This window comes from Globicephala melas, chromosome 3 (genome assembly GCF_963455315.2).
Source record: "Globicephala melas chromosome 3, mGloMel1.2, whole genome shotgun sequence".
NCBI lineage: Eukaryota > Metazoa > Chordata > Mammalia > Artiodactyla > Delphinidae > Globicephala > Globicephala melas.
Window position 1 is genome coordinate 55,485,450 of NC_083316.1, and position 24,586 is coordinate 55,510,035.

General features: G+C 40.2%; 1 protein-coding gene and 1 pseudogene across 2 annotated transcripts in view; one reads left to right on the forward strand and one right to left on the reverse strand.

Moving 5' to 3' along the window:
* SMN2 (survival of motor neuron 2, centromeric) overlaps positions 1-16,628 on the reverse strand; it is a 46,453-nt gene extending 29,825 nt beyond the window's left edge. For both annotated transcript variants that reach the window (XM_070045148.1, XM_030845117.3), the window contains exons 1-3: positions 16,500-16,628; positions 2,122-2,193; positions 302-421 (exon numbers count right to left, since the gene is read on the reverse strand). In XM_070045148.1, the coding sequence (XP_069901249.1) occupies positions 302-421; positions 2,122-2,193; positions 16,500-16,586 (279 nt within the window). In that variant the 5' untranslated portion in view covers positions 16,587-16,628. The remainder of the gene's footprint in view (positions 1-301; positions 422-2,121; positions 2,194-16,499) is intronic.
* A 6,495-nt stretch (positions 16,629-23,123) lies between these two features.
* LOC115845087 (high mobility group protein B2 pseudogene) lies at positions 23,124-23,558 on the forward strand (annotated as a pseudogene).
* Positions 23,559-24,586: the final 1,028 nt, after the last annotated feature.

Here is a 24,586-nt window from a genome sequence, read left to right on the forward strand (position 1 = left end):
GATTTAGAAAAGTCAAACACTGTCAATTCAGTTTAAGCCTTCAGGTACTTCTTCCAAGTTGCACTGCCTTCCTCCCCTCTACCTCCAACATAAACACTGTCCTGAATTTAGTATTTATCATTTCCTCCTAATTCTTTATATTAACATGCATGTTCCTAAACAACAGAAAGTTTAATAGGTGCTTTAGAAATTTTATGTCAATAGAAAACACTGTCCTAATAATTTAAAGGTACTTTATACTATTTAATAAGGACAGTAACAAGAAATTCTTTGAAGTTAAATCTCAAGGTTTTAAAATAACCTGCTTCAAGGGAGTTGTGGTATTCTTTCTTTGGCTTTTATTCTTCTTAGCAGGTTTTCTTTTAGGTGCACCTTTTGGTTTTTCTGAAACTTCGGGAATGTCACCGTTCTTTAGAGCGTGCTATGAAAACATGAATAGAAACGTACATGTTACAGGGTGATATACTAAGAAAGTCACAATGTAACTCAGTCACTATAAACTGGTCTCCAGGCCCCACCGTCTCAGATAGCTTCTATTTCCTCTCTTCACCATCCCACATGCTAAGAAACTGCTCTTGAAGGTATCATATATCTGATAATCAGCTCTAAGGACCCTTATAAGCAAGTCTCCTCACTCTCAACCTTTCCATAACATTAGACTCTGTCAATCATTTTTCTTTTTGATAGTCACAACATTTTTGATGACATAGCAATGTTGGGCCCTAATTCTTTTATTATTTCTCTGATCAAGTCTAAAACTTGGGCATTCCCAACAAGAACTGGCCATCCTTCTTTACCAGCTTATGATCACCTATTCCTATTACTTCAATTATACTTTCTATGCAAACAAACTTCCAAAGCTATTATCCAGCTCTGACTTTTCTCCTTAGTTCAACATTTCCAATTACCAATTTCATATCTTCACATTTACCTCAAATGCAACACAATTAAAAGTAAACTATCTCTTGCCCAAATCAGTTCTTTTTCTCTGCTCAGTCTACCTCCCCGCGCAATATCACCAACCCCGTCCCACGTTGAGCCCCATCTGCGTTTTATAGAACTCTCTTGGTAACTCTGCATTAGTGTTATTTCTAGTCTAAATGTATGTTGGAAAGCATGTTATTGACAAATTCAGAGTTCAGCTTCAAGGATGACATACAGATCTGACCTTTACCTCATGCTACAGGAGGGACTAGGGATGGAAGTGGACTCCATGCTTGGTGCTCTGTATGAGTGTATGCTCTGTGCCTGGACTACTAATGGCCCACGTATGATGCTCAATAAGACTAAGCACCTTAGACAGTGGGGAAAATGATGATATTGGACAACTGTGTAAATGTCTTGTTTGAGCCACAAAAAAATAGACTTCGCCCTGCAAAAGAAATGTATATTCCCTGACATTCATCACCATCAGGAACACTTGACTTGATACCTCATAGGATCTGGGGAGGATTACATTAATTTAATGTATGTAAAGCACATGGAACAGTGCCTAGAACACTGTAAACACTCTGTAAGTATTCATTACTGCACTAGGCTATTTATCCTCAATATTATTTCAATAAAGGCTTGTTAAATGTTTCAAAAGTATAATTCAGATTGTCCTTCCACTAATCTGAATTAGAAGACTTTGATAGTTTGATACAGTCTAAACACATTAAAAATTATAAATGTTTAAAACTCTGCTTAAATTGCCTCTGTTAAAGGGATGACATATAGACTGGTTACTAACTTCTAAAGGAAGATAACTAATTTATCTAACCTGTTATCTTTTTTTTTTTTTTTCCTGCGGTACGCGGGCCTCTCACTGTTGTGGCCTCTCCCGTTGCGGAGCACAGGCTCCGGATGTGCAGGCTCAGCGGCCATGGCTCATGGGCCCAGCTGCTCCGCAGTATGTGGGATCCTCCCGGACCGGGGCACGAACCCGTGTCCCCTGAATCGGCAGGCGGACTCTCAACCACTGCGCCACCAGGGAAGCCCTAACCTGTTATCTTTTAATCTTCAAAATTAGACTGAATAATATGTACTTCAACACTTTACTGTAAGTATTCTATCATCTTTTTCCCTGAATGAGTATTACACATGAGGAAATAAGGAAAAGAATAAATAAGCATTTCATACCTTAAATGAAGCCACAGCTTTATCATAAGCTTTTATCAATGCTGTATCATCCCAAATGTCAGAATCATCACTCTGGGAAGGGTAAAGAATAAAAACAATTCATGTTTGGTTGGATTTCATCAAAAATGTGTTAGTAACAAGTAATAAGAGCTATCTTAATTCAGACATAATGAAATTACATTAAAAATGGGTATTTTAAATCCTAAATAAACCACAAGAAGCCTACCTGCTTAGAGATTATGGGACATTACCCCCAAAACTAGACATACGTAAATGTTCTAAGAGTGCCATGAAGTAAACACTCCACAATTTAATCCCTATCCACCAACCATAAGTGGATCTGCTCAAGGGTAATCCATGTTTCAGTCTTTTCTAAGAGCAGATAAAGGGTTTAGTTTGGCAGAGCGGGAAACAACCAGCCACCAGGGATTTAAGACATACTGTCACACAAAAGAATAATATAAAATGAATATGATAAAATATTAAAACATGAAGTACAAACAAAAAGTACAAATTCAGAAGTGGGAAGGAGAGGCTGAGAAACACTCTTGCCATAAACCCCTCTCCCGGTGTGGAGACCCACAGTCAGGAGTGAACTCACAACCTGGAGCTTTTCCCTGAGGAGCAACGGGTCTGAACTCCAAATTGGGCACCCTAGGTTTTAAGAGCAGCACCTGAGAGATGAGTCCCCAAAACATCTAACTTTAAAAACCAAGGGGATTCACGTCCGCGAAACCCACGAGGGAACAGGAACTGAAAGGGTTCCCATGCTTGGAACCACTCCTCCCCTCCAACGACCCAGCGCAGAAGCAGCTGATTGAGAGGCACCCAGACTTACTGTCAAAGAGGCTCACTTATCGTAAAGTGCTGACCTGCAGAGTAGGCATTTAATTTAACATACATCTAGGGACCTGCTGGGACACTAAGGACGGAGGCTAGCAGCACCATTTTTATGCCATCTGCCTCACTCCAGCCAGCAAGGGCCATCTTTGCCCTCTGCTGCTCTCCACAGCAGCAGTAACTCCCAGAGGGGAGCTTTTATGCACATCTGATGTCCCAGTTTTTATGTCTGGTGTCCTGGTTTTTACAGCTGCAGCCCAGGGTGGGGCTTACTGTGTTCTTGGGTCCCCTGGGACTGTTAACAATCAAAGACACAGTCCCAGTTTTTATGTCTGGTGGCTTGGTTTTTACAGCTGCAGCCCAGGGTGGGGCTTACTGTGTTCTTGGGTCCCATGGGGCTGTAACAACCAAAGAGACAGTCCTTGGCAGGCTACCACCCCCAGGAAACTGCACAGACAGCAGACTGAAACACACACCATTCTTTCTGCGAAAAAGGCCTATTTGCTTACAAAGGAAATTAGTCTTGAGGAGGAGGCTTCTAGTTTGGTGCATAGCTAGGGATCTACAAAGATGCTCAGAGGCTACTGGATGCAACATCTGCACTCTCTCTCTGCCTGGCTCAAGCTCACTGTATCTCCCAGAAAGGTGCTTAATGTAAAATGTGACATCAAAGACAAAATGTGGAGGGGAGTAAAAATGTAGAGTTTTAGAATGAGTTCAAATTTAACTTATTATCAACTTAAAATAGATGGCAATAAATATAAGTTTTTATATGTAAAAGACTCATGGTAACCACAAGGCAAAAATCTATTGGAAATACACAAAAGATAAAGAGAAAAATATCTAAGCATACCATTAGAGAAAATGATCAAACCACAAACGAAGAGAGAGGAAAGAAGGAAACAGAAGAACTACAAAACCTCCAGAAGAAATTTAACAAAATGGCAATAAGTACATACCTATCAATAATTACTTAAAATATAAATGGACTAAATTTAAATTCTGCAATCAAGAGACACAGAGTGGTTGAATGGATAACAAACTAAAACTCATCTATATGCTGCCTACCGGAGACTCACTTCAGATGTAAGAACACACATAGACTCAAAGTGAAGAGGTGGAAAAAGATGTTCCATGCAAACGGAAATGAAAAGAAGGCTGGGGTAGCAATACTCGTAAGACAAGTAGACTTTAAAACAAAGACTGTAGGGCTTCTCTGGTGGCGCAGTGGTTGAGAGTCCGCCTGCCGATGCAGGGGACGCGGGTTCGTGCCCCGATCCGGGAGGATCCCACATGCCGCGGAGCGGCTGGGCCCGTGAGTCATGGCCGCTGAGCCTCCGCGTCCGGAGCCTGCGCGTCCCGGAGCCTGTGCTCCGCAACGGGAGAGGCCACAACAGTGAGAGGCCCGCGTACCACAAAAAGAAAAAAAAACAAAAAAAAACAAAAAAAAACAAAGACTGTAATAAAAGGTAAAGAAGAGCAATACATAGTAATAAAGGTGTCAATCCATGAAAAGGATACAACATTCAAACATACTAATGCACCCAACACAGGTGCCCCTAAATATATAAAGCAAATATTAACAGACCTAAAGGGAGAGACAGACAATACAATAATGGTAGGGAACTTTAACACCCCAGCAACAGATATATCATTCAGATAAAAAAATCAATAAGGAACGGGCTTCCCTGGTGGCGCAGTGGTTGAGGGTCCACCTGCCAACGCAGGGGACGCGGGCTCGTGCCCCAGTCTGGGAAGATCCCACATGCCGCAGAGCGGCTGGGCCTGTGAGCCATGGCCGCTGAGCCTGCGCGTCCAGAGCCTGTGCTCCGCAACGGGAGAGGCCACAACAGTGAGAGGCCCACGTACCGCCAAAAAAAAATTAAAAAATCAATAAGGAACCATCTGCCTTGAAAGATATGTCAAATCAGATTAACTTAATGGAAAAATACAGAGCAACAGAAATACACATTCTTCTCAGGTGTGAAAGAACATTCTCCAGGATAGATCACATGTCAGGACAGAAGTCTTAATAAATTTAAGAAAATGGAAATCATATCAAGCATCTTGTCTGACCACAATGTATGAAAGCAGAAACCAATTATAAGAAAAAAACTGGAAAATTCACAAATACATGGAGATTAAACAACATGCTACTGAACAACCAACGGGTTAAAGAAGGAATCAAAAGAGAAATAAAAAATACCTGATACAAATGAAAATAGAAATATAACGTACCAAACTTAGCAAAAGCAGTTCTAAGCAGCAAGTTCATAGATAAATGCCAATATCAAGAAACAAGAGGACTTCCCTGGCGGCACAGTGGTTAAGAATCCGCCTGCCAACAGGTTCAAGCTCTGGTCCGGGAAGATCCCACATGCCGCGGAGCAACTAAGCCCGTGCGCCACAACTACTGAGCCTGTGTTCTGGAGCCCTTGAGCCACCAAATACTGAGCCCATGTGCCACAACTAGGGAAGTCCGTGTGCCTAGAGCCTGTGCTCCACAACAAGAGAAGGCACTGCAATGAGAAGGCTGTGCACAACAAAGAGAAGCCACCGCAATGAGAAGGCTGTGCGCAACAAAGAGTAGCCCCTGCTCGTTGCAACTAGAGAAAGCCTGCGTGCAACAATGACGACCCAACACAGCCAAAAAGAAAGAAGAAAAAAATCTCAAACAACCTAAGTTTCACCTAAGTATTAGGAAAAGAGGAACCCAATGAAACTCAAAGTTGGTAAAAGGAATGAATTAACAAAGATCAGAGTGAAAAGAAATGAAACAGAAACTAAAAGACAGTAAAAAAGATCAATGAAACTAACAGTAGTTTCTTTAAAAAGATAAAATTGACAAACCTCTAGATGGACTCACAAAGAAAAAAACATAGGACTCAAATAAATATAATCGGAAATGGAAGTGGAGACATTACAACTGATACCACAGAAAATACAAAGGATCTTAAGTAACTACAGTCATCCCTCAATATCTGCAGGGCACTGGTTCCAGGACCCACCACGGATACCAAAATTGACGCTTGCTCAAGTCCTTTATATAAAATGGCATAGTATTTGCATACAATCCTGCATACTTTATTGTTAGTAACACCTAATATAATGTAAATGCTATGTAAATAGTTGCTGGCATGCAGCAAATTCAAGTTTTGTTTTTTGGAACCTTCTGGAAATATTTTTTTTTACCCAAATATGATTGATCTGAAGTTGGTTGAATGTGCAAATGTGGAACCTTAGGATATGAAAGGCTGACTGTACTATGAACAATTATATGCCAACAAATCTGACAGCCTAGAAGAAATGGACAAAATTCAAAGAAACATACACCTTACCAAGAGTGAATCATGAAGAAACAGAAAATCTCAATAGACCCATTACTAGTAAGATTGTTAGAGGCTTTTGACTATTAATTCAAACAAAAGCTCAAGACCAGAGAGCTTCACAGGTCAATTCTTTCAAACATTCAAATAAGAATTAATACTAATCCTTCTCAAACTTTTCCAAAAAAAATAGAAGAGGAAGGAACACTTCCAAACTCATTTCATGAGGTCAACATTGCCCTAATATCAAAACCAAACAAGGACAACACAAAAAAAGAAAACTACAGGCCAACATCCCTGATTAACACAGATGTAAAAATCCTCAACAAAATATTAGCAATCCGAATTCAACAACACATTTAAAAGAATCTTATACCGTGATCAAGTGGGATTTATCACAGGGATGCAAGGACGGTTCAACATTCACAAATTAATCTACGTGATACATCACGTTAACAAAAAGAAGGAAGAAAATCATATGATCATCTCAATAGATGCAGAAAAAGCATTTGACAAAATTCAATATCCATTTATGATAAAAACTCTCAACAAAGTGGGTATAGAGGGAACATACCTCAACATCATAAAGGCTATACATGACAAACAGCTAACATCATCCTAAATGATGAAAAGCTGAAAGCTTTTCCTCTAACATCAGGCACAAGATGTCCACTCTTACCACTTTTATTCAACAAAGCATTAGAAATCCTAGCCAGAGCAATTAGGCAAGAGAAATAAATTAAAGGCATCCAATTTGTAAAGGAAGAAATAAAAATGTCACTATTTGCAGATAACTCAACACTATACATAGAAAGCCTTAAAGACCCCACCAAAACACTGTTAGAATAAACAAATTTAGTAAAGTTGCAGGACACAAAATCAATATATAAAAAGTGTTGAATTTCTATACCATAAAAACAAACTATCAGAAAGAGAAATTAATACAATCTCATTTACAACTGCATCAAAAAGAATAAAATACCTAGGAATAAACCTAATCAAGGAAAACAAAGACTTGTACACTGATAACTATAAGATATTATTAAAGTAACTGAAGAAAACAGAAATAAATGGAAGGATTTTCTGTACTCATGGACTGGAAATATTAATATTGTTAAAATGTCCATATTACCTAAAGCAACCTACAGATTCAATGCAACCCCTAGCAAAATCCCAAAATTTGTATGGAACCACAAAAGACCCCAAATAGCCAAAGCAATCTTGAGAAAGAACAACAAAGCTGGAGGCACCATGCTCCCTGATTTCAAACTATATTACAAAGCCACAGTAATCAAAATAGTATGGTACTGGTATAAAGACAGACAAATCAGTGGTACAGAATAGAGTGCCCAGAAATAAAGCCATGCATATATGGTCAATTAATATATGACAAAAGAACCAATATATAATGGGGAAAAGATAGTCTCTTCAATAAATGATGCAAAAAAAAAAAAAACAACCTGGAGCCACATGCAAAAGAATGAAACTGGGCCATTGTCTTATACCACATATAAGAATTAACTCAAAACGCTACTGTAAAGGACAGGAAACTATTCAATATGCTGTGATAAAACACAATGGAAAAGAATATGAAAAAGAATGTATATATATATGTATAACTGAATCACTTTGTTGTACAGTATAAATCAATACAACATTGTAAACCAATTATATTTCAATAAAATAAATAAAAAAAAGAATTAACTAAAAATGGATTAAAAACTTAAACGTAAGGCCTAAAATCATAAAACTCCTAGAAGAAAACATAGGCAGTAAGCTCCTCGATATCAGTCTCGGCAATGATTTTTTTGGATTTGACACCAAAGCAAAAGCAACAGAAGCAAAAACTAACAAGTGGGAATACACCAAACTTAAAAGCTTCTGCATAGCAATAAATAAATAAATAAATAAATAAACAAAATGAAAAGGCAAAAAACTCAATGGGAGAAAATATTTGCAAATCATTTATCTGATAAGGGGTTAATATCTAAGATATGTAAAGAACTCATGCAACTCGAGCAAAACCCCAAACAATTCAGCTAAAAATAGGCAAAAGGGACTTCCCTGGTGGCGCAGTGGTTAAGAATGTGCCGACACGGTTCAATCCCTGGTCCAGAAGATCCCACATGCTGTGGAGCAACTAAGACTGTGCACCACAACTACTGAAGCGCACGTGCCACAAATACTGAAGACCGTGCACCTAGAGCCCGTGCTCTGCTACAAGAGAAACCATCAGAATGAGAAGCACGTGCACCACAATGAAGAGTAGCCCCCACTCGCCACAACTAGAGAAAGCCCACGTGCAGCAAAGAAGACCCAACACAGCCAAAAATAAATAAAATAAAATAAATTTATTTTAGAAAAAGGACAGAAGATCTGAATAGACATTTTTCCAAAGAAGACATACAGATGGCTAACAGGTACGTGAAAAGATGCTCAACGTCACCAATCATTAGGGAAATGCAAAACCACAGTGATGTATCACCTCACACCTGTTAGAATGGCTATTATCAAAAAGACAATAACAAGTGTTGATGAGGATGTAGAGAAAAGGGACACTAGTACGCTATTGGTAGGAATGTAAACTGGTGCAGCCACTATGGAAAATAGTATGAAGCTTCCTCAAAAAATTAAAAATTTTACAACAGATAAGATATGGAAACAACCTAAGTGTCCAACAATGGGTGAATGGATAAAGAAAATGTATACAGGGACTTCCCTGGCCATCCAGTGGTAAAGAATCCGCCTTACAATGCAGGGGACGCGGGTTCAATCCCTGGTCAGGGAACTAAGATCCCACATGTCCAGGCAACTAGGCCCATGTGCCACAACTAGAGAAGAGAAACCCGCACGTCACAACCAGAGAGAAGCCTGTGTGCAGCAATGCCTCAACGAAGATCCTGCGTGCCACAACTAAGACCCTACACAGCTGAAAATAAATTAATTAAATAAATAAATAATAAATAAATCTTTAAAAAAGAAAATGTATACAGGTTTTCCCCACTATATGAAAGTAGAGTGTTCCTATGAAAGCTTTTGTAAATGGAAATGGAGTAAAGCAAAGAATCAATTATGTGAGAACACAACTTGCTAATGGATAAACAGAATAAATCAGGATAAAGTACAGATGCTCACAGGCACAGTTCAAAGCTATGGTGGCTTGATGCTGAGATGTTGAGTGTAGCTCCTGGGGAAGGAGCTTGGTGGTGCCACTCTCACTGCTTGGGTTGCCTGCTGCCTCTATAATGGCTTGCTGCAAAACAAAACACTGAATGTTATTTTTGCTTTTCACCTTTTTTTTTTTTTTCATAAAAGCAAAAATCCTCTTTGGATTTCCTTCAGTTAGTGAAAATAGTTACTAATGTAGGTGTTTTATAAAAGTGAAGTGGTATAAAGCAAACTTTTAAAAAGCAGGGGATAACTGTTCATATACAATAGAATATTATTCAGCCATAAAAAAGAAATCTTGTCATTTGAGACAACATGAATGGATCTTGAGGTCATTACACTAAGTGAAGTAAGACAGAGAGACGAATACCATGTGATCTTACTTATCTGTGGAATTTAAGAACAAAAAACAGAACAAACAAACAAAAAAAGCCCAACCTCATAAATACAAAGAACAGATTGGTGGTTTCCAGAGGTGGGGGTAGAGGGGATGGGGGAGGGGACTGAAACAGGCAAAGGGGGTCAAAAAGTACCAACTTCCAGTTATCAGGTAAATAAGTCACGGGAATGTAATGTGCAACACAGTGCCTATAGTTAGTAACACTGTATTGCATATCTGAAAGTTGCAAAGACAAAAAATTCTCAACACAAGGAAAAAAATATTATAACTATGTATGGTGGCAGATATTAACTAGACTTACTGTGATCATTTTGCAATATGTATAAATAGCAAATCATTATGTCGTACAACTAAAATTAATGTAATGTTATATGTCAATTATACCTCAATAAAAAAAAGGAAAAAAAAGGGAAAGGAATGTATGGTGGATGATCATGGAGGAAACAGGCTAGGAAATAAAAACTAAAAGGATCTGGATAGATAGAAAAGAAAATTGAAAGCACTCCAAGGACAACCATGAGCCAAAAAGAGCATGTAAGCAAAAATAAACACACTGACTGTATGATTCCACTCATATGAGGCTCCTAAGTAGTCAAATTCACAGCAACAAAGTAGAACAGCAGTTAGCAGGGGCTGTGGGAGAGCAGGAAATAGGGAACTGCTCAATGGGTAGAGTTTTGGTTTTGCAAGGTTAAAAAGTCCTGGATATCTATTGTACAACAGTGTGAATATACTTAACACTACTGAAGTGTACACTTAAAAGTGGTTAAGATGATAAATTTCATGGGTTTTTTTTTTGTATTTGACAGATCAGCGAAGCAACAAGTCCAACTAGACTCATTCTCACTCTATAGAGTAGTTGAAGGTAAGTTTGGATACATAATGTTGGTGATGGGAAGACAGGTTATAAGACACCATCAGTTAGTATGTTGGAGTTTGTACAATATTAGTCAATCAATGAACTCCGAAGAAGTTTGCTATAAAACTCATTTAGTTGTAAAGTGAATTTTTGTCATTTTCTTGTTAATATCTATTATACATAGAGAAATATGTTCTGATATAAAACTATTAATCTTGCTATACGATAAAAAGTACTTAAAAATCATTAAGTCATTTTGCAGATAAGGAAAGTAATCACAAACAGGTAATTGACTTGTTCAAGGTTATGCTGCCCCTTGGAATAGGAGATGTTTCTAAAAGCAGAAGATATATCAATTCTGCAAATGGAAAAGGTACTACTAATAAAGGAAAGTGTACTCCACTGTATCAACAGAATCACTGATGGGCACTCTTAAAAGTAAGATACAAATACATAGGAACCCAAACTCATCACATTACAACTGTTATAAGACATTTCAACATGAACAGCAAACAAAGACATCCATACAAAGCTATTATGAGAAGAAACATTTTAGGTGATAAAATTTCTCAATTGACAATCACAAACAGAAGAAAATACAATAACCATCAGAAATTAAATTGTCTTAAACTAGCATTCGCAATATGGAAAAAAACACCTTGAATCAAAATTTCTAAAAATTCAGATGAGAAAAGAAGGCAAAAGGGTAACAGTCAAATGAGGAGTTAAACAAAATCAAGAAGGAAATGGAAGAAAAAGTAGTACTGACTGCAAGGTATGCAAAGAAGAATACAGTTGACTGAAAATCTAATGGGTACCAAGGAAAAGTCATGAAAAAAGAAAAAGAAAATAAGTGAAGTGGGGACTGGCAAAGAATATTTAACATATGTATAAATGGGGTCCCTGAAGAATAAAAGCTAAACAAATAAACAAAAGTCTCTAAAAGGAATTCTCAGAGCCTCTAAGCAAAAAGATCAAGTCATTTACAAAATACAGAAAACTAGTTAGTATTAGACTTCCTCATAGAAATTTATGGGAAAAAAGTATGAGCCAAGGATTTTATATACACCCTAGCTGTCCTTCTAGGAGCAGCAAGACTTAGTTGTTGTGTTTCTTTTTTTTGGCTGCACTGCACGGCTTATGGGATCTCAGTTGCCTGACCAGGGATTGAACCCGGGCCCTTGGCAGTGAGAGCGTGGAGTCTTACCCACTGGACTGCCAGGGAATTCTCAAAAAGATACTGTTAAGAGAATGAAAAAATGAATGAACTCACAAACTGGGAGAAAATATTTGCAAATTACCTATCTGATAAAGGTTTTGTATCTAGCATACACAAAAAACTCTCAAATCTCAACAAAAAATAAGTCAATTTAAAAATAGGCAAAAGATTTGAACAGACACTTTGCCAAAGAAGATACATGGATGGCAAATAAGCACATGAAATGACAATCAACATCATCAGTCATTAGGGAAATGCTAATTAAAACCACCACCACAACAAGACACCACTACACATTAGAATGTCTAAAATTAACAAGACTGACCATATCAAGTGTTAGCAAGGATGTGGAACAAACGGAACTTTTCATACATTGCTGGTTGAAACGTAAAATGGTGCAATCACTTTGAAGAAAAGTTTGGCAGCTTCTTAAAGAATCAAAATAGTGGACTTCCCTGGTGGTGCAGTGGTTAAGAATGTGCCTGCCAATGCAGGGGACAGGGGTTCGATCCCTGGTCCAGTAAGATCCCACATGCCTCGGAGTAACTAAGCCCGTGAGCCTGCGCCACAACTACTGAGCCTGCCCTCTAGAGCCCGCGAGCCACAACTACTGACCCCACAGGCCACCGCAACTACTGAAGCCCGCACACTCTAGGGCCCGTGTGCCACAACTACTGAGCCTGCATGCTGCAACTGCTGAAGCCCACGCACCTAGAGCCTGTGCTCCGCAACAAAGGAAGCTACCGCAATGAGAAACCCGCGCACTGCAACGAAGAGTAGCCCCCACTCACCACAACTAGAAAAAGCCCGTGTGCAGCAACAAAGACCCAACACAGCCAAAAATAAATAAATAAATAAAATAAATAAAATTCAACTTAAAAAAAAAACCAGAAGAATTAAAATAGGGAGTTCCCTGGTGGTCCAGTGGTTAGGACTCTGTGCTCTCACTGCTGTGGGCCTGGGTTCACTCTCTGGTCAGGGAACTAAGATCCCACAAGGCATGGGAAAAAAAGAAAAAAGAAAAAAAATTAAAATATATCTACTCCATGACCTAGGTGCTTGCCAAAGAGGAATGAAAGCATATGCCCATACAAAGTCTTCTGCACTAATACTCATGGTGGTTCTATTTGTAACAGCCCCAAACTGAAAGCAACCCAAATGTTCATGAACAAGTGAATGGATAAACAAATTGTAGTATATTCGTGCAACAGGATCCTACAGCAATGAAAAGGAATGAATGACTGATATACACAAGAAAATGGATGAAACTCAAAATAACTATGCTGAGTAAAAGAAGCCAGATAAAAAAAGACTCCGTATTTGTAAAATTCTAGAAAATGCAGACTAATCGATGGTGACAGAAAATGGATCAGCAGTTGTCTGGAGACAGGAGATGAGGAGGGATGAAAGGGAAGGATTACAAAGGGGTATAAGGAAATCAAACCATCCCACACACCGGGACCACATGGAGAAGCCGAGACAACATGAAGAAAAGAGATGGCCCGTCAATCCCTAGCGGCTCAGTCCCCAGCTATTGTAGCTCCGATTACTACGTGGATGCAACTACACGAAATGTCTGAAGGAGAACTGCCCACCAAGGCCTTCACAAATTCCTGACCCACAGAAACTATGAGAGAGAATAAAACATGATTATTGTTTCAAGCCACTAAGTTTTGGGTGATTTGTTACACAGCAATAGCAAAGAGAACAGACCATCAGGACTGCCTTTATATCTGTTTCTCAGTCACCAAGAGAAGCCCACCTCTTTCCTTGCAGGCATTTAAAAATGAAATGTTTTCTTCCCCATATCCCTCAAATTACTGTACCAGAGGTGGGGAAGTAATCTTCCTTGTTCCTCACTTCCACTTCCAGATTATTCTTCCTCCCTAAAAACTCCCAGGTTTGAAAATCCCGTCACCAAACTCCCCTGTCCACTATCCCTCCTCATTGCAATCATCTATATCTTCCTGGGTCACTCTTCCTCATTCCTTGAGGTTTATATTCCAGTACTCCCTCCAACACTAATCCTGTCATAATTTTTGGTTATTTAAAAACCCATGTACAGGGACTTCCCTGGCGGCGCAGTGGTGAAGAATCCGCCTGCTAATGCAGGATACATGGGTTTGAGCCCTGGTGTGAGAAGATCCTACATGCCGTGGAGCAACTAAGCCCATGCACCACTACTGAGCCTGAGTTCTAGAGCCTGTGAGCCACAACTACTGAGGCTGTGCGCCACAACTACTGAAGCCCGCGCACCTACAGCCCGTGCTCTGCAACAAGACAAGCCACTGCAATGAGAAGCCCTCGCACCACAACGAAGAGTAGCCCCCACTCGTTGCAACTAGAGAAAGCCCGTGCACAGCAACAAAGACCCAATGCACGCAAAAAAATAATTAAATAAATAACGATAAAAAAGTATTACTCAAAAATAAACCAAATAAAGTAAGAAATAATTAAAAAAAAAAACCCACGTCCGCGATCCTTCCAATACCCTACCCTTGCTACATCTTTTCCTTTTTTTGTGGTATGCGGGCCTCTCACTGTTGTGGCCTCTCCCGTTGCGGAGCACAGGCTCCGGACACGCAGGTTCAGCGGCCATGGCTCACGGGCCCAGCCGCTCCGCGGCATGTGGGATCTTCCCAGACCGGGGCACGAACCCGTGTCCCCCGCATTGGCAGGCGGACTCTTAACCACTACGCCACCAGGGAAGCCCTGCTACATCTTTAAATGCTTCGCTACCAATGACCTTTTATAGTACCCAAGCTCAGCTACTCACTTCTATGGTCTTTATTATAACCATTATATATAACCTCTCCAAAAACTCAACTGCAAGAATCCTACTCTCCAACTACCACCTTCTAGGCTCTGCAACTTATTCCTTCTAGTAGGTTGATGATGACAGTCATTCCACTTCACTGGGACTGGTAAAACAATGATCCTCACACTTTTTAAACTGCTTCTCACCATGGTAATGTCCTCACTTCCTTTCTTAGCCAGCTTTAATTGCACCATCGATCATTAAGACAACTCCCTGTACTGCCCCCTTCTCACTTCATACTAGGTAAAACTACAACCCTATTAATTTCAACTATTCATTTACTTTGTGTCTGCCCTCACACACGTGAATTTGAATTTAGCTAGCAAAAAATACAATCATGCTGCCTAGTCTCCTTTTCTTTTTAAAATAAATTTATTTATTTATTTATTTCTGTCTGCGCTGGGTCTTCGTTGCTGTGCACGGGTCTTCTCTAGCTGTGGCGAGCAGGGGCTACTCTTCGTTGTGGTGCGAGGGCTTCTCATGGTGGTGGCTTCTCTTGTTGCAGAGCACAGGCTCTAGGCATGCAGCCTCAGCAGTTGTGGAGCACAGGCTTAGTTGCTCCACGGCGTGTGGGAATCTTCCTGGACCAGGGCTCGAACCCGTGTCCCCTGCATTGGCAGCGGATTCTTAACCACTGCGCCACCAGGGAAGTCCTAACTAGTCTTCTTTAAACTCATAACCACAAATCTGAAGTAGGCCTTTAATGTTGCCTAGATTTCCCTAATGCAACACTCATCCACTCTCCTAGACGTTTACTTCCTACCTTCTCTCTTCTCTAACCTCCAACACCTGCCCCCTGCCCCTCCTCACCAGTAGGCTGATGACCTTGCTTCTTTTACTGAGAGAACAGCAACAATCAAAACAGAATTTTCATAATCTCCTGCCACTATATCTGCCCATCCACACAAATCTGTACCCATATAACTGTCACCACATGAACTGTCAATATTTCTAACAAAGACCAAATCCATTCCCTCTTACTACGCTAGAATGTTGCTTGCGCAATTCTCTTCTCTCCTGCAATGTCAATTATACCGTCCTTACTGGATCTTTCCTATCAGCCCTGAAACATTTCTCCCATCTTAAAAACAAAAACACAATTAAGAATCCTCTTCATCTCACTTCCTTCTCCATCCATTGGTCAATTTCTCTATCTTCCAGTACCCACAATAAAACTTGAAATATTTGCTCACATATGTTGCCTTGAATTTCTCCTCTCCGACTCTCTAACTCGCTCCAATCACATTTCACCCAAGAATGAGTTCTAATCTTACCCCCTTATAAACCTGCCTTACTTGCAGTCTTCCCCATCTCAGGAAAAGGCAACTTCATCTTTTCAGCTGTTCAGAGCAATCTTGGAATTATCCTTGACTTTACTCTCTCAAGCCTCTATTATCGTATACCCGTGCACAACCTGTTGCCTCTGATTTCAAACTATATCCAGAAGCCAAGTAACCGGCTGTCCACTGCTAACAGCGGGATTATTCCAATAGACTCCTAACTGGTTTCCCTGCTTCGCCCTGGCCTGACCCCGCACACCTCACAGTCGGAGAGAGAGGTGGACGACCAAGGCACAATCGAGTAGCAGTAGGGCCTAGGTTCAAAGTCATCGGGAGCCCAAACTGGGCGAGGAACGAGCTTGCGGCTGAGGCTCCCAAGTGGGGATGTACAAACATGCGGACCTCGCACTGAGCCGACTGGCCGGGGAAAGAGCGCAGGGTCGGGGACAGCGCCGGCTGCGACCTCACCTGGCCTGTGCCGCGCCGGAACAGCACCGTGTCTTCCGGCTCTGGGACGCCGCTGCTACTGCCGCCACCGCCGCCGCCCATCGCCATGGCTAACCTGCTGCCGGGTACGCGGCGTGGGCTAGGTCCCTCGGCGAGTGACGACTTCCGCCGCCCGGCCTCCGGGAGCGGAAGAGTATGGCGGCCTCAGGGCCGCCGGCCGGCGGGGCGGAGTCCACGCGCTTTCTGCCCTCAGGCGCCGCCTACCCCTGTCGGCCGCATAGGTGTTTCTTCTCCGTATCCTCTCAATTCTTTGATTTCACTTTTTCGTCTGTTCCGAGAGTGATTCGACCAGAGTTTTTGTTTGTTTTAAACAATAAATCCTCTTAGGAAAATAGCGTTCGTTGCAGGTCACTTAGAAAATAAGCAAGCAGTAAAATAAAAAGCAGTCCCTTGGTAACCAATAAAAATATAGGTACCATTTTTAAAAAGTGCTTTTAAGAGTTTTATATACTTATTTTAATTTTATTTTCACAACTCTATGAATTAGGGGCTATTTTCTCATTTAAAGATGGGAAACTGAGGCACAGAGCGTTTACACAAATGCCTGGAATCCAGCATGTCTGTAACATTACCCAGCCTTAGCATTTAGTTTAATATCTCTTCTCCCAAATCTTCTCTAGTAACTTTTTGAATTTAAAAACATGAGATGAATTGTTGTCTTCTTTTTGTTTGCTCGTTTTTTCATGTTTGTCTTTACATGGGTCAAGGGGGCTTTTAGTTCTTAGTAGGAGCTTACCCTCTATTTTTCCAGTATTCTTTATTAAACATTTGGGATTGCTAAATGGCTTCCAAGTACCTATTGTCATTTGTTCTTTTTTTTTAAAGGTCACCCAGGGAACTTTGATGGCTTCCTTTGGCTTCTGTAGATACCAGAGATAGATGTATTTTTTAAAAGCTCACTTAGATTTCTTCAATCATAATTCTCACAATGGCATATGATGCAGAAATTTAAACAATTTGGAACCAGGTTTCTTTTTATTTATTTATTTTTTAGATGGAATTTACATACCATAAATTCATCATTTTAAAGCATGCAATTTAGTGGGTTTTGGTATGGTCACAAGATTGTGCAGCTACCACCACTATCTAACCCTCAAAAGAAACCTTGTATCCATTAGAAGTAACTCCACAGTCTCTCCTCCTTCCAGCCTCTCACAACCACTGTCTCTATAGATTTAGTTGCTCTGGATATTTCATAGAAATGGAGTCATATAACGTGACCTTTTGTGTCTTTTTCACTTAGTATAATGTTTTCAAGGAGGAATTAGCTTTAATGAATTGTCAGCTGTTTTAAATGGCAAGTTCTTTGTTGGAAAAGTATTTCTACTTATCAGGAAGTAGATAAGTAGATTTCCACCTACCTTGTTCCTCAACAAAAATGAACCTATGGCATTTTTGTCCTCAAAGAAAACATGTTCTTTTTTTCTTGACGGTGACATCCAGATTTGAATCACCATATGTATTTTACAGTTATTCCATATGATAGACAAAGCACTCAAAGCATAATGTAGAGGATTTCCAAAGGAAGCCGTTTCATCAGATTTGAAGGCACTTACGTAAACATTAAATTTAACTGTATGATCATGGGGGGTTGCCAATCTGAGTACCATGCCTGGCACCTGGCAGGTCCCCCATACACATGGTTGAATGTGTAAGTCCCCCAGCTGCAGGAACAGCTCCATTTTCTGAGGGCTCCCCCCCCCGCAGGATTCTCTTACAGGCTAGTCCTTATGGTTCTGCCTTGTACACACAACACTTTATTTTCGTATTCTGTTTTCCCTGCTAGCAGCCCCTGTGACCAGGCGTCTTCACGTTGTTATCTCTGTACCTCCTACAAGGCCAGACCAGAGTAAGTGGTGCCAGAAAAGTTTGGTAAATCAATGAATTGTGGGAACCCAACCCAGCTCTAGCACTTTTGTCTGCAGGCTAGTCTACCAGATTCAAAAAGAGGAAGGTTATTCACAAGTGCATAAATTGCACTTGCATAAGAAAGAATCTCATTAAGTAGACCTCCATAAAGTTCAAATTTTGATGATCTGGGCATATCCGAGGTGAAGCTTACTCAGCTTTATAATGAATTTGCTGGAAAGTCACGTAGATAGTCCCGAATATTTTTTAGAAAGCACTTATCTGCCCCCAGGTGAGCAGGAAAGGAAGCTGGGAGGTACAAGAGAGGCCCCAAAGAGGGTCTGTTGGGCCATTTCTTAGCATCTGATCCAATTGGTGAGGAAAGTGACAGCAGTCCAAAGAAGACTCAAAGAAACAGAAGTTTTGGGTTTCCCCGGTGGAGCAGTGGTTGGGAGTCCGCCTGCCGATGCAAGGGACGTGGGTTCGTGCCCCGGTCCGAGAAAATCCCACGTGCCGCGGAGCGGCTGGGCCCGTGAGCCATGGCCGCTGAGCCTGTGCGTCCGGAGCCTGTGCTCCGCAACAGGAGAGGCCACAACAGTGAGAGGCCCGCGTACCGCAAAAAAAAAAAAAAAGAAAGAAGCAGAACTCTCTGCTGGCAATAGCTCTTTTGCCTAAAGTAGCCTTCCCACTGTCACATGGTGCAGTTTTAAAGTTATGGTGAAATGCTAACAGGCAGTTTGGATTAAAGTTAACAGCAAATCATGGCTTCACAGATTAATTGCTGCACAAATAAATTGATGTATAAGTATTTGCTTTTAAATCTTACATGGCAAGAAGTAAATTAGAAGTCAAACCATTTTTTTCTCCGAAGACTAAAAGGACAGAATGTCTTTGATGACCTTGAGAACAGCATACTGGTTTCAAGGCAGACTGTTGTGTAATCTAACCAACAATGATGTAGAACGTTTTAAAATTTTATTTATTTTATTTCTGGATGTGCTGGGTCTTCATTGCGATGTGGAAGCTTCTCAGTGTGGTGGCTTCTCTTGTTAAGCACGGGCTCTAGAGCGCGGGCTTCAGGAGTTGTGGCACACGAGTTTAGTTGCTCTGTGGACTGTGGGATCTTCGCGGACCAGGGCTCGAACCCGTGTTCCCTGTGTTGGCAGGCAGATTCTTAACCACTGTGCCACCCTGTGAAGTCCCTGATGTAGAACTTTTCTTAACACGGTTATAAAATAAATCTTAGAAGAAAAAAAAAAATAACTTCATGAACTGGAACCAATCTTTGCGCATATGGAATTCTCATACCAAAAACCTACATTCGGCGACTCTTGGAACTTGCTGATGATAAAGGATTCAAATGACTAGTGATCAAGTTTCCAGTTAGGATAATATATATTGGTACTGTCATGTAGAATAGCGAATAAACAAAAGAGAAGGCCAAAACTAATTAGTTCCTTACCCTTACCTTACCTTCAGAGTCTAGGGTCAGGAGATTAGAGATGTGTCAGTGATTTGTGTACAAGAATGCTCACTGATTGGGACTGACATACATACACTACTGTGTATAAAACAGATAACTAATGAGAACCTACTGTATAGCACAGGGAACTCTACTCAATGCTCTGTGGTGACCTAAATGGGAAGGAAATCCAAAAAAGAGGGGATATACGTAAACGTATAGCTGATTCACTTTGCTGTACAGCAGAGTGAATACAACACAACACTGTAAAGCAACTATACTTCAAAAAAAAAAAAAAGATTGCTCACTGAACTATTACTGCAGCAGAAAGTTGAAAATTCCAAATGATGTTTTGGAAGAATATTTGAATGATATTATGGACAAATGGTAGTATAACTCATAAATGACATAGATCTAATTAGTCATCCAATATGTAAGGCTTGGATTCATTACCCTCACATCATATACCAAAATACATTCTGGGTGACTTTTATAAACTTGGGATGGAGGAGATTTTAAGATAGAAATAAGAAACTATGCAAGGATTGAAAACTCGAATACATTTTGGGGGTCAGGCAGGTAAAGGAGATGAGTTAAAGAGGAGTAAGCAATAAGGGGTGGTGGGTACTGTAATCAGTTACCTTGAGACTATCCCTCCACACACCCCCCAACTCATTCCACCCACTCCCTGCCCAAAGGCATTCAAGTTCATATTAAAAATTCTGGGGGGAGGGGGGAGGGGGGAGGGATGGAGTGGGAGTTTGGGTTTAGCAGAAGCAAGCTATTATATATAGAATGGATAAACAACAAGGTCCTACTGTATAGCACAGGAAACTATATTCAATATATTGTGATAGACCATAATTGAAAAGAATATGTATATATGTATAACTGAATCACTTTGCTGTACAGTAGAAATAAACACAACATTGTAAATCAAGTATACTTCAATTTAAGAAAAAGTGGAAAAAATTTTTTTAACATGTCAGGACAAGTCTGTGGGCTGTCAGTCTGCATCTTCAGTTAATAAAGAAACTAGGCATTTAATTAAAAATTATGATGAGGTATCACCTCACACTGGTCAGAATGGCAATTATCAAAAAGTCTACAAATAATAAATGCTGGAGAGGGTGTGGAAAAAGGGAAACCTCCTACACTGATGGTGGGAATGTAAATTGGTACAGTCATTATGGAGAACAGTATGGAGGTTTCTTAAAAAACTAAAAATAGAGCTACAACATGATCCTGCAATCCCACTCCTCCTGGGCATATATTTGGAGAAAACCATAATTTGAAAAGATACATGCACCCCAAAGTTCATTGCAGCACTATTTACAATAACCAAAACATGGAAGCAACCTAAATGTCCATGGACAGATGAATGGATAAAGAAGATGTGGTATAGGGCTTCCCTGGTGGCACAGTGGTTGGGAATCCGCCTGCCAATGCAGGGGACACGGGTTCCAGCACTGGTCCGGGAAGATCCCACATGCCGCAGAGCAACTAAGCCCGTGTGCCACAACTATTGAGCCTGCACTCTAGAGCCTGCGAGCCACAACTACTGAGCCCGTGTGCCACAACTACTGGAGCCCGTGCTCCGCAACAAGAGAGGCCACCGCAGTGAGAAGCCTGCGCATGGCAACGAAGAGCAGCGCCCCCCTGGGCCACAACCAGAGAAAAGCCCATGTGCAGCAATGAAGACCTAACACAGCCAAAAATAAAATAAATAAAATAAAAAAAAAATAGATGTGGCACATATACACAATGGAATACTACTCAGACATAAAAAAATGAAATAATGTCATTTGCAGCAACATGGATGGACCCAGAGATTAACATACTAAGTGAAGCCAGAGAAAGACAAATATCCACGATATTGCTTATATGTGGAATCTAAAAAAAAAAAACCAAACAAATGAACTTATATACAAAACAGAAACAGACCCACAGACATAGAAAACAAACTTATGGTTACCAAAGGGGAAAGGGAGGGGATAAATTAGGAGTTTGGGATTACCATACACAAACTATTATGTATAAAACAGATAACCAACAAGGACCTATTGTATAGCACAGGGAACTATACTCAATATTTTGTAATAACCTATAAGGGAAAAGAATCTGAAAAAGGATAGGTATATATATGTTTAACTGAATCACTTTGCTGTACACCTAACACAATACTGTAAATCAACTATACTTCAATTAAAAAAAGAAAAAAAAAAGAAACTAGGCATTTGATCATGTGAATAAAAATTCTGGCAAAAGCAACATAAATAAAATGAAAGGACAAACAATAGTTTAGAAAATATTTGTAACATAAGAGAAACGAATATTCTTTTATATTAAAGAAAAACTCTGTCAAATAAAAATAACAGCAAAGCAAGCTATTCATAGAAGAAAAAACCAAAAGGGCCAATAAATATGAAGATATGCCCATACTCTGGAAGCTCTGTATTCTGTCTGCTTGGATTTATATCCTTAACCTGCCATTTACTAGCTGGGTGACCTTAGGTAAATTCCTTAACCAAAATCTCAATTTGTATAAAATCTATAAAAATGGACATAACTGTAGTACCTACATGTGAAGACTAAGTGAAACAAAAAGCATAAAGTAGAGAGAAAAAACATAGGTATTTCACAAAAAGGAAAATCCATGGGATTCCCCTAGTGGTGCAGTGGTTAAGAGTCTGCCCCCAATGCGGGGGGCCTGGGTTGGATCCCTGGGCAGGGAACTAGATCCCACATGCATACCACAATTAAGAGTTTGCATGCCACAACTAAGGAGCCCAAGTGCCACAACTAAGACCCTGTGCAACCAAATAAATAAATGTTAAAATATACATATATACCCCCCCCCAAGAAAAGGAAAATCCAGGGAATTAATTCCTTGGCAGTCCAGTGGTTAGGACTCAGTGCTTTCACTGCCAGGGCCCAGGTTCAATCCCTGGTCGGGGAACTAAGATTCTGCTAGCCACATGGCCAATCAATCAATCTGATAATAAAAATAAATAAAAATTTAAAAAGAAAGAAAATCCAAATGTCCAATAAATATATGAAAAAATGCTCAACCTCTCTGGTCAGAGAATTGCAAATTAAAAACTAAGATACCAGGCGCGGAGAAGTCTGCAAAACAAGAGGTGGAAGATTGGGTTAGCGACGGAACAGTTCGCACCGGAGCCACGGGCAGCAGTGTCGAGGTCTGACCTGGCCACTGTGTGGTACTCTGAGGAAAAGCTACTGCCAGGTGGACACGCCGCCGCCGCCGCAGCAGCAGCACCATCATGGGGAAGGGCGACCCCAACAAGCCGCAGGGCAAGATGTCCTCATACGCCTTCTTTGTGCAGACTTGCCGGGAGAAGCACAAGAAGAAACACCCTGACTCCTCGGCCAACTTCACTGAGTTCTCCAAGAAATGTCCTGAGAGATGGAAGATCATGTCTGCCAAGGAAAAATCCAAGTTTGAAGATATGGCAAAAAGTGACAAAGCTCGCTATGACAGGGAGATGAAAAATTATGTTCCTCCCAAAGGTGACAAGAAGGGAAAGAAAAAAGATCCCAATGTGCCTAAAAGGCCTCCATCTGCCTTCTTCCGGTTTTGCTCTGAACATCACCCAAAGATCAAAAGTGAACACCCTGTCTTATCCATTGGAGATACTGCAAAAAAAGTGGGTGAAATGTGGTCTGAGCAGTCAGCCAAAGGTAAATAACCCTATGAACAGAAAGCAGCTAAGCTAAAGGAGAAATATGAAAAGGACATTGCCACATACCATGCCAAGGGCAAGAGTGAAGTGGGAAAGAACAGGCTCCAAGAAGAATGAACCAGTCCAATGTTCACAGCACCACTATTTACAATAGCCAAGATATGGACACAATCTAAGTGTCCATCAACAGATAAATGGGTAAAGAAGATGTGGTCTGTGTGTATACACACACACAATTAAATACTCAGCCATAAAAAAGAATGAAATGTTGCCATTTGCAACAAGTATGGACTTAGAGGGTATTATGCTGAGTGAAATAACTCAGACAGAGAAAGACAAATACTTATGTTATCACTTATACGTGGAATCTAAAAAATAAAGTAAATTAGTGAATATAACAAAGGAGAAACAGACTCACAAATATAGAGAACAAACTAGTGGTTACCAGTAGGGAGTGGGAAGGAGGGAGGGGCAAGATGGAGGTAGGGGATTAAGAGGTACAAACTACTATGTATAAAAGGAATAAGCTATAAGTATATATCACAGGGGATATAGCCAATAATTTATAGTAACCAGTTTTTTTTTGGCTGCACTGCACAGCATGCAGAGCTTCCCTGACCAGGGATCGAACACTTGCCCCCTGTATTGGAAGCACAGTCTTAAGCACTGGACCACCAGGGAAGTTCTATAATAACTATTAATGGAATATAATCTTTAAAAATTGTGAATCACTATGTTGTACACCTCAAATTTATATAATATTGTAAATAAACTATATCGCAATTAAAAAATAAAAACACAAAATGTGGGAGGGGGAGAAAAAATGTAGTGTTTTTAGAATGTGTTCAAACTTAACCACAAACCAAAAACTTAAAATAGATACACAAGCTATAATACTAAAGAAATATAGGTTATATATCGTTATATAGAATATATATAACTCTATACAAAATCATCAAACTACAAGGGAACAGACAAAGAGAAAAATAGGGAACAGAGAAGAACTACAAAAACAACCAGAACAATTAACAAAA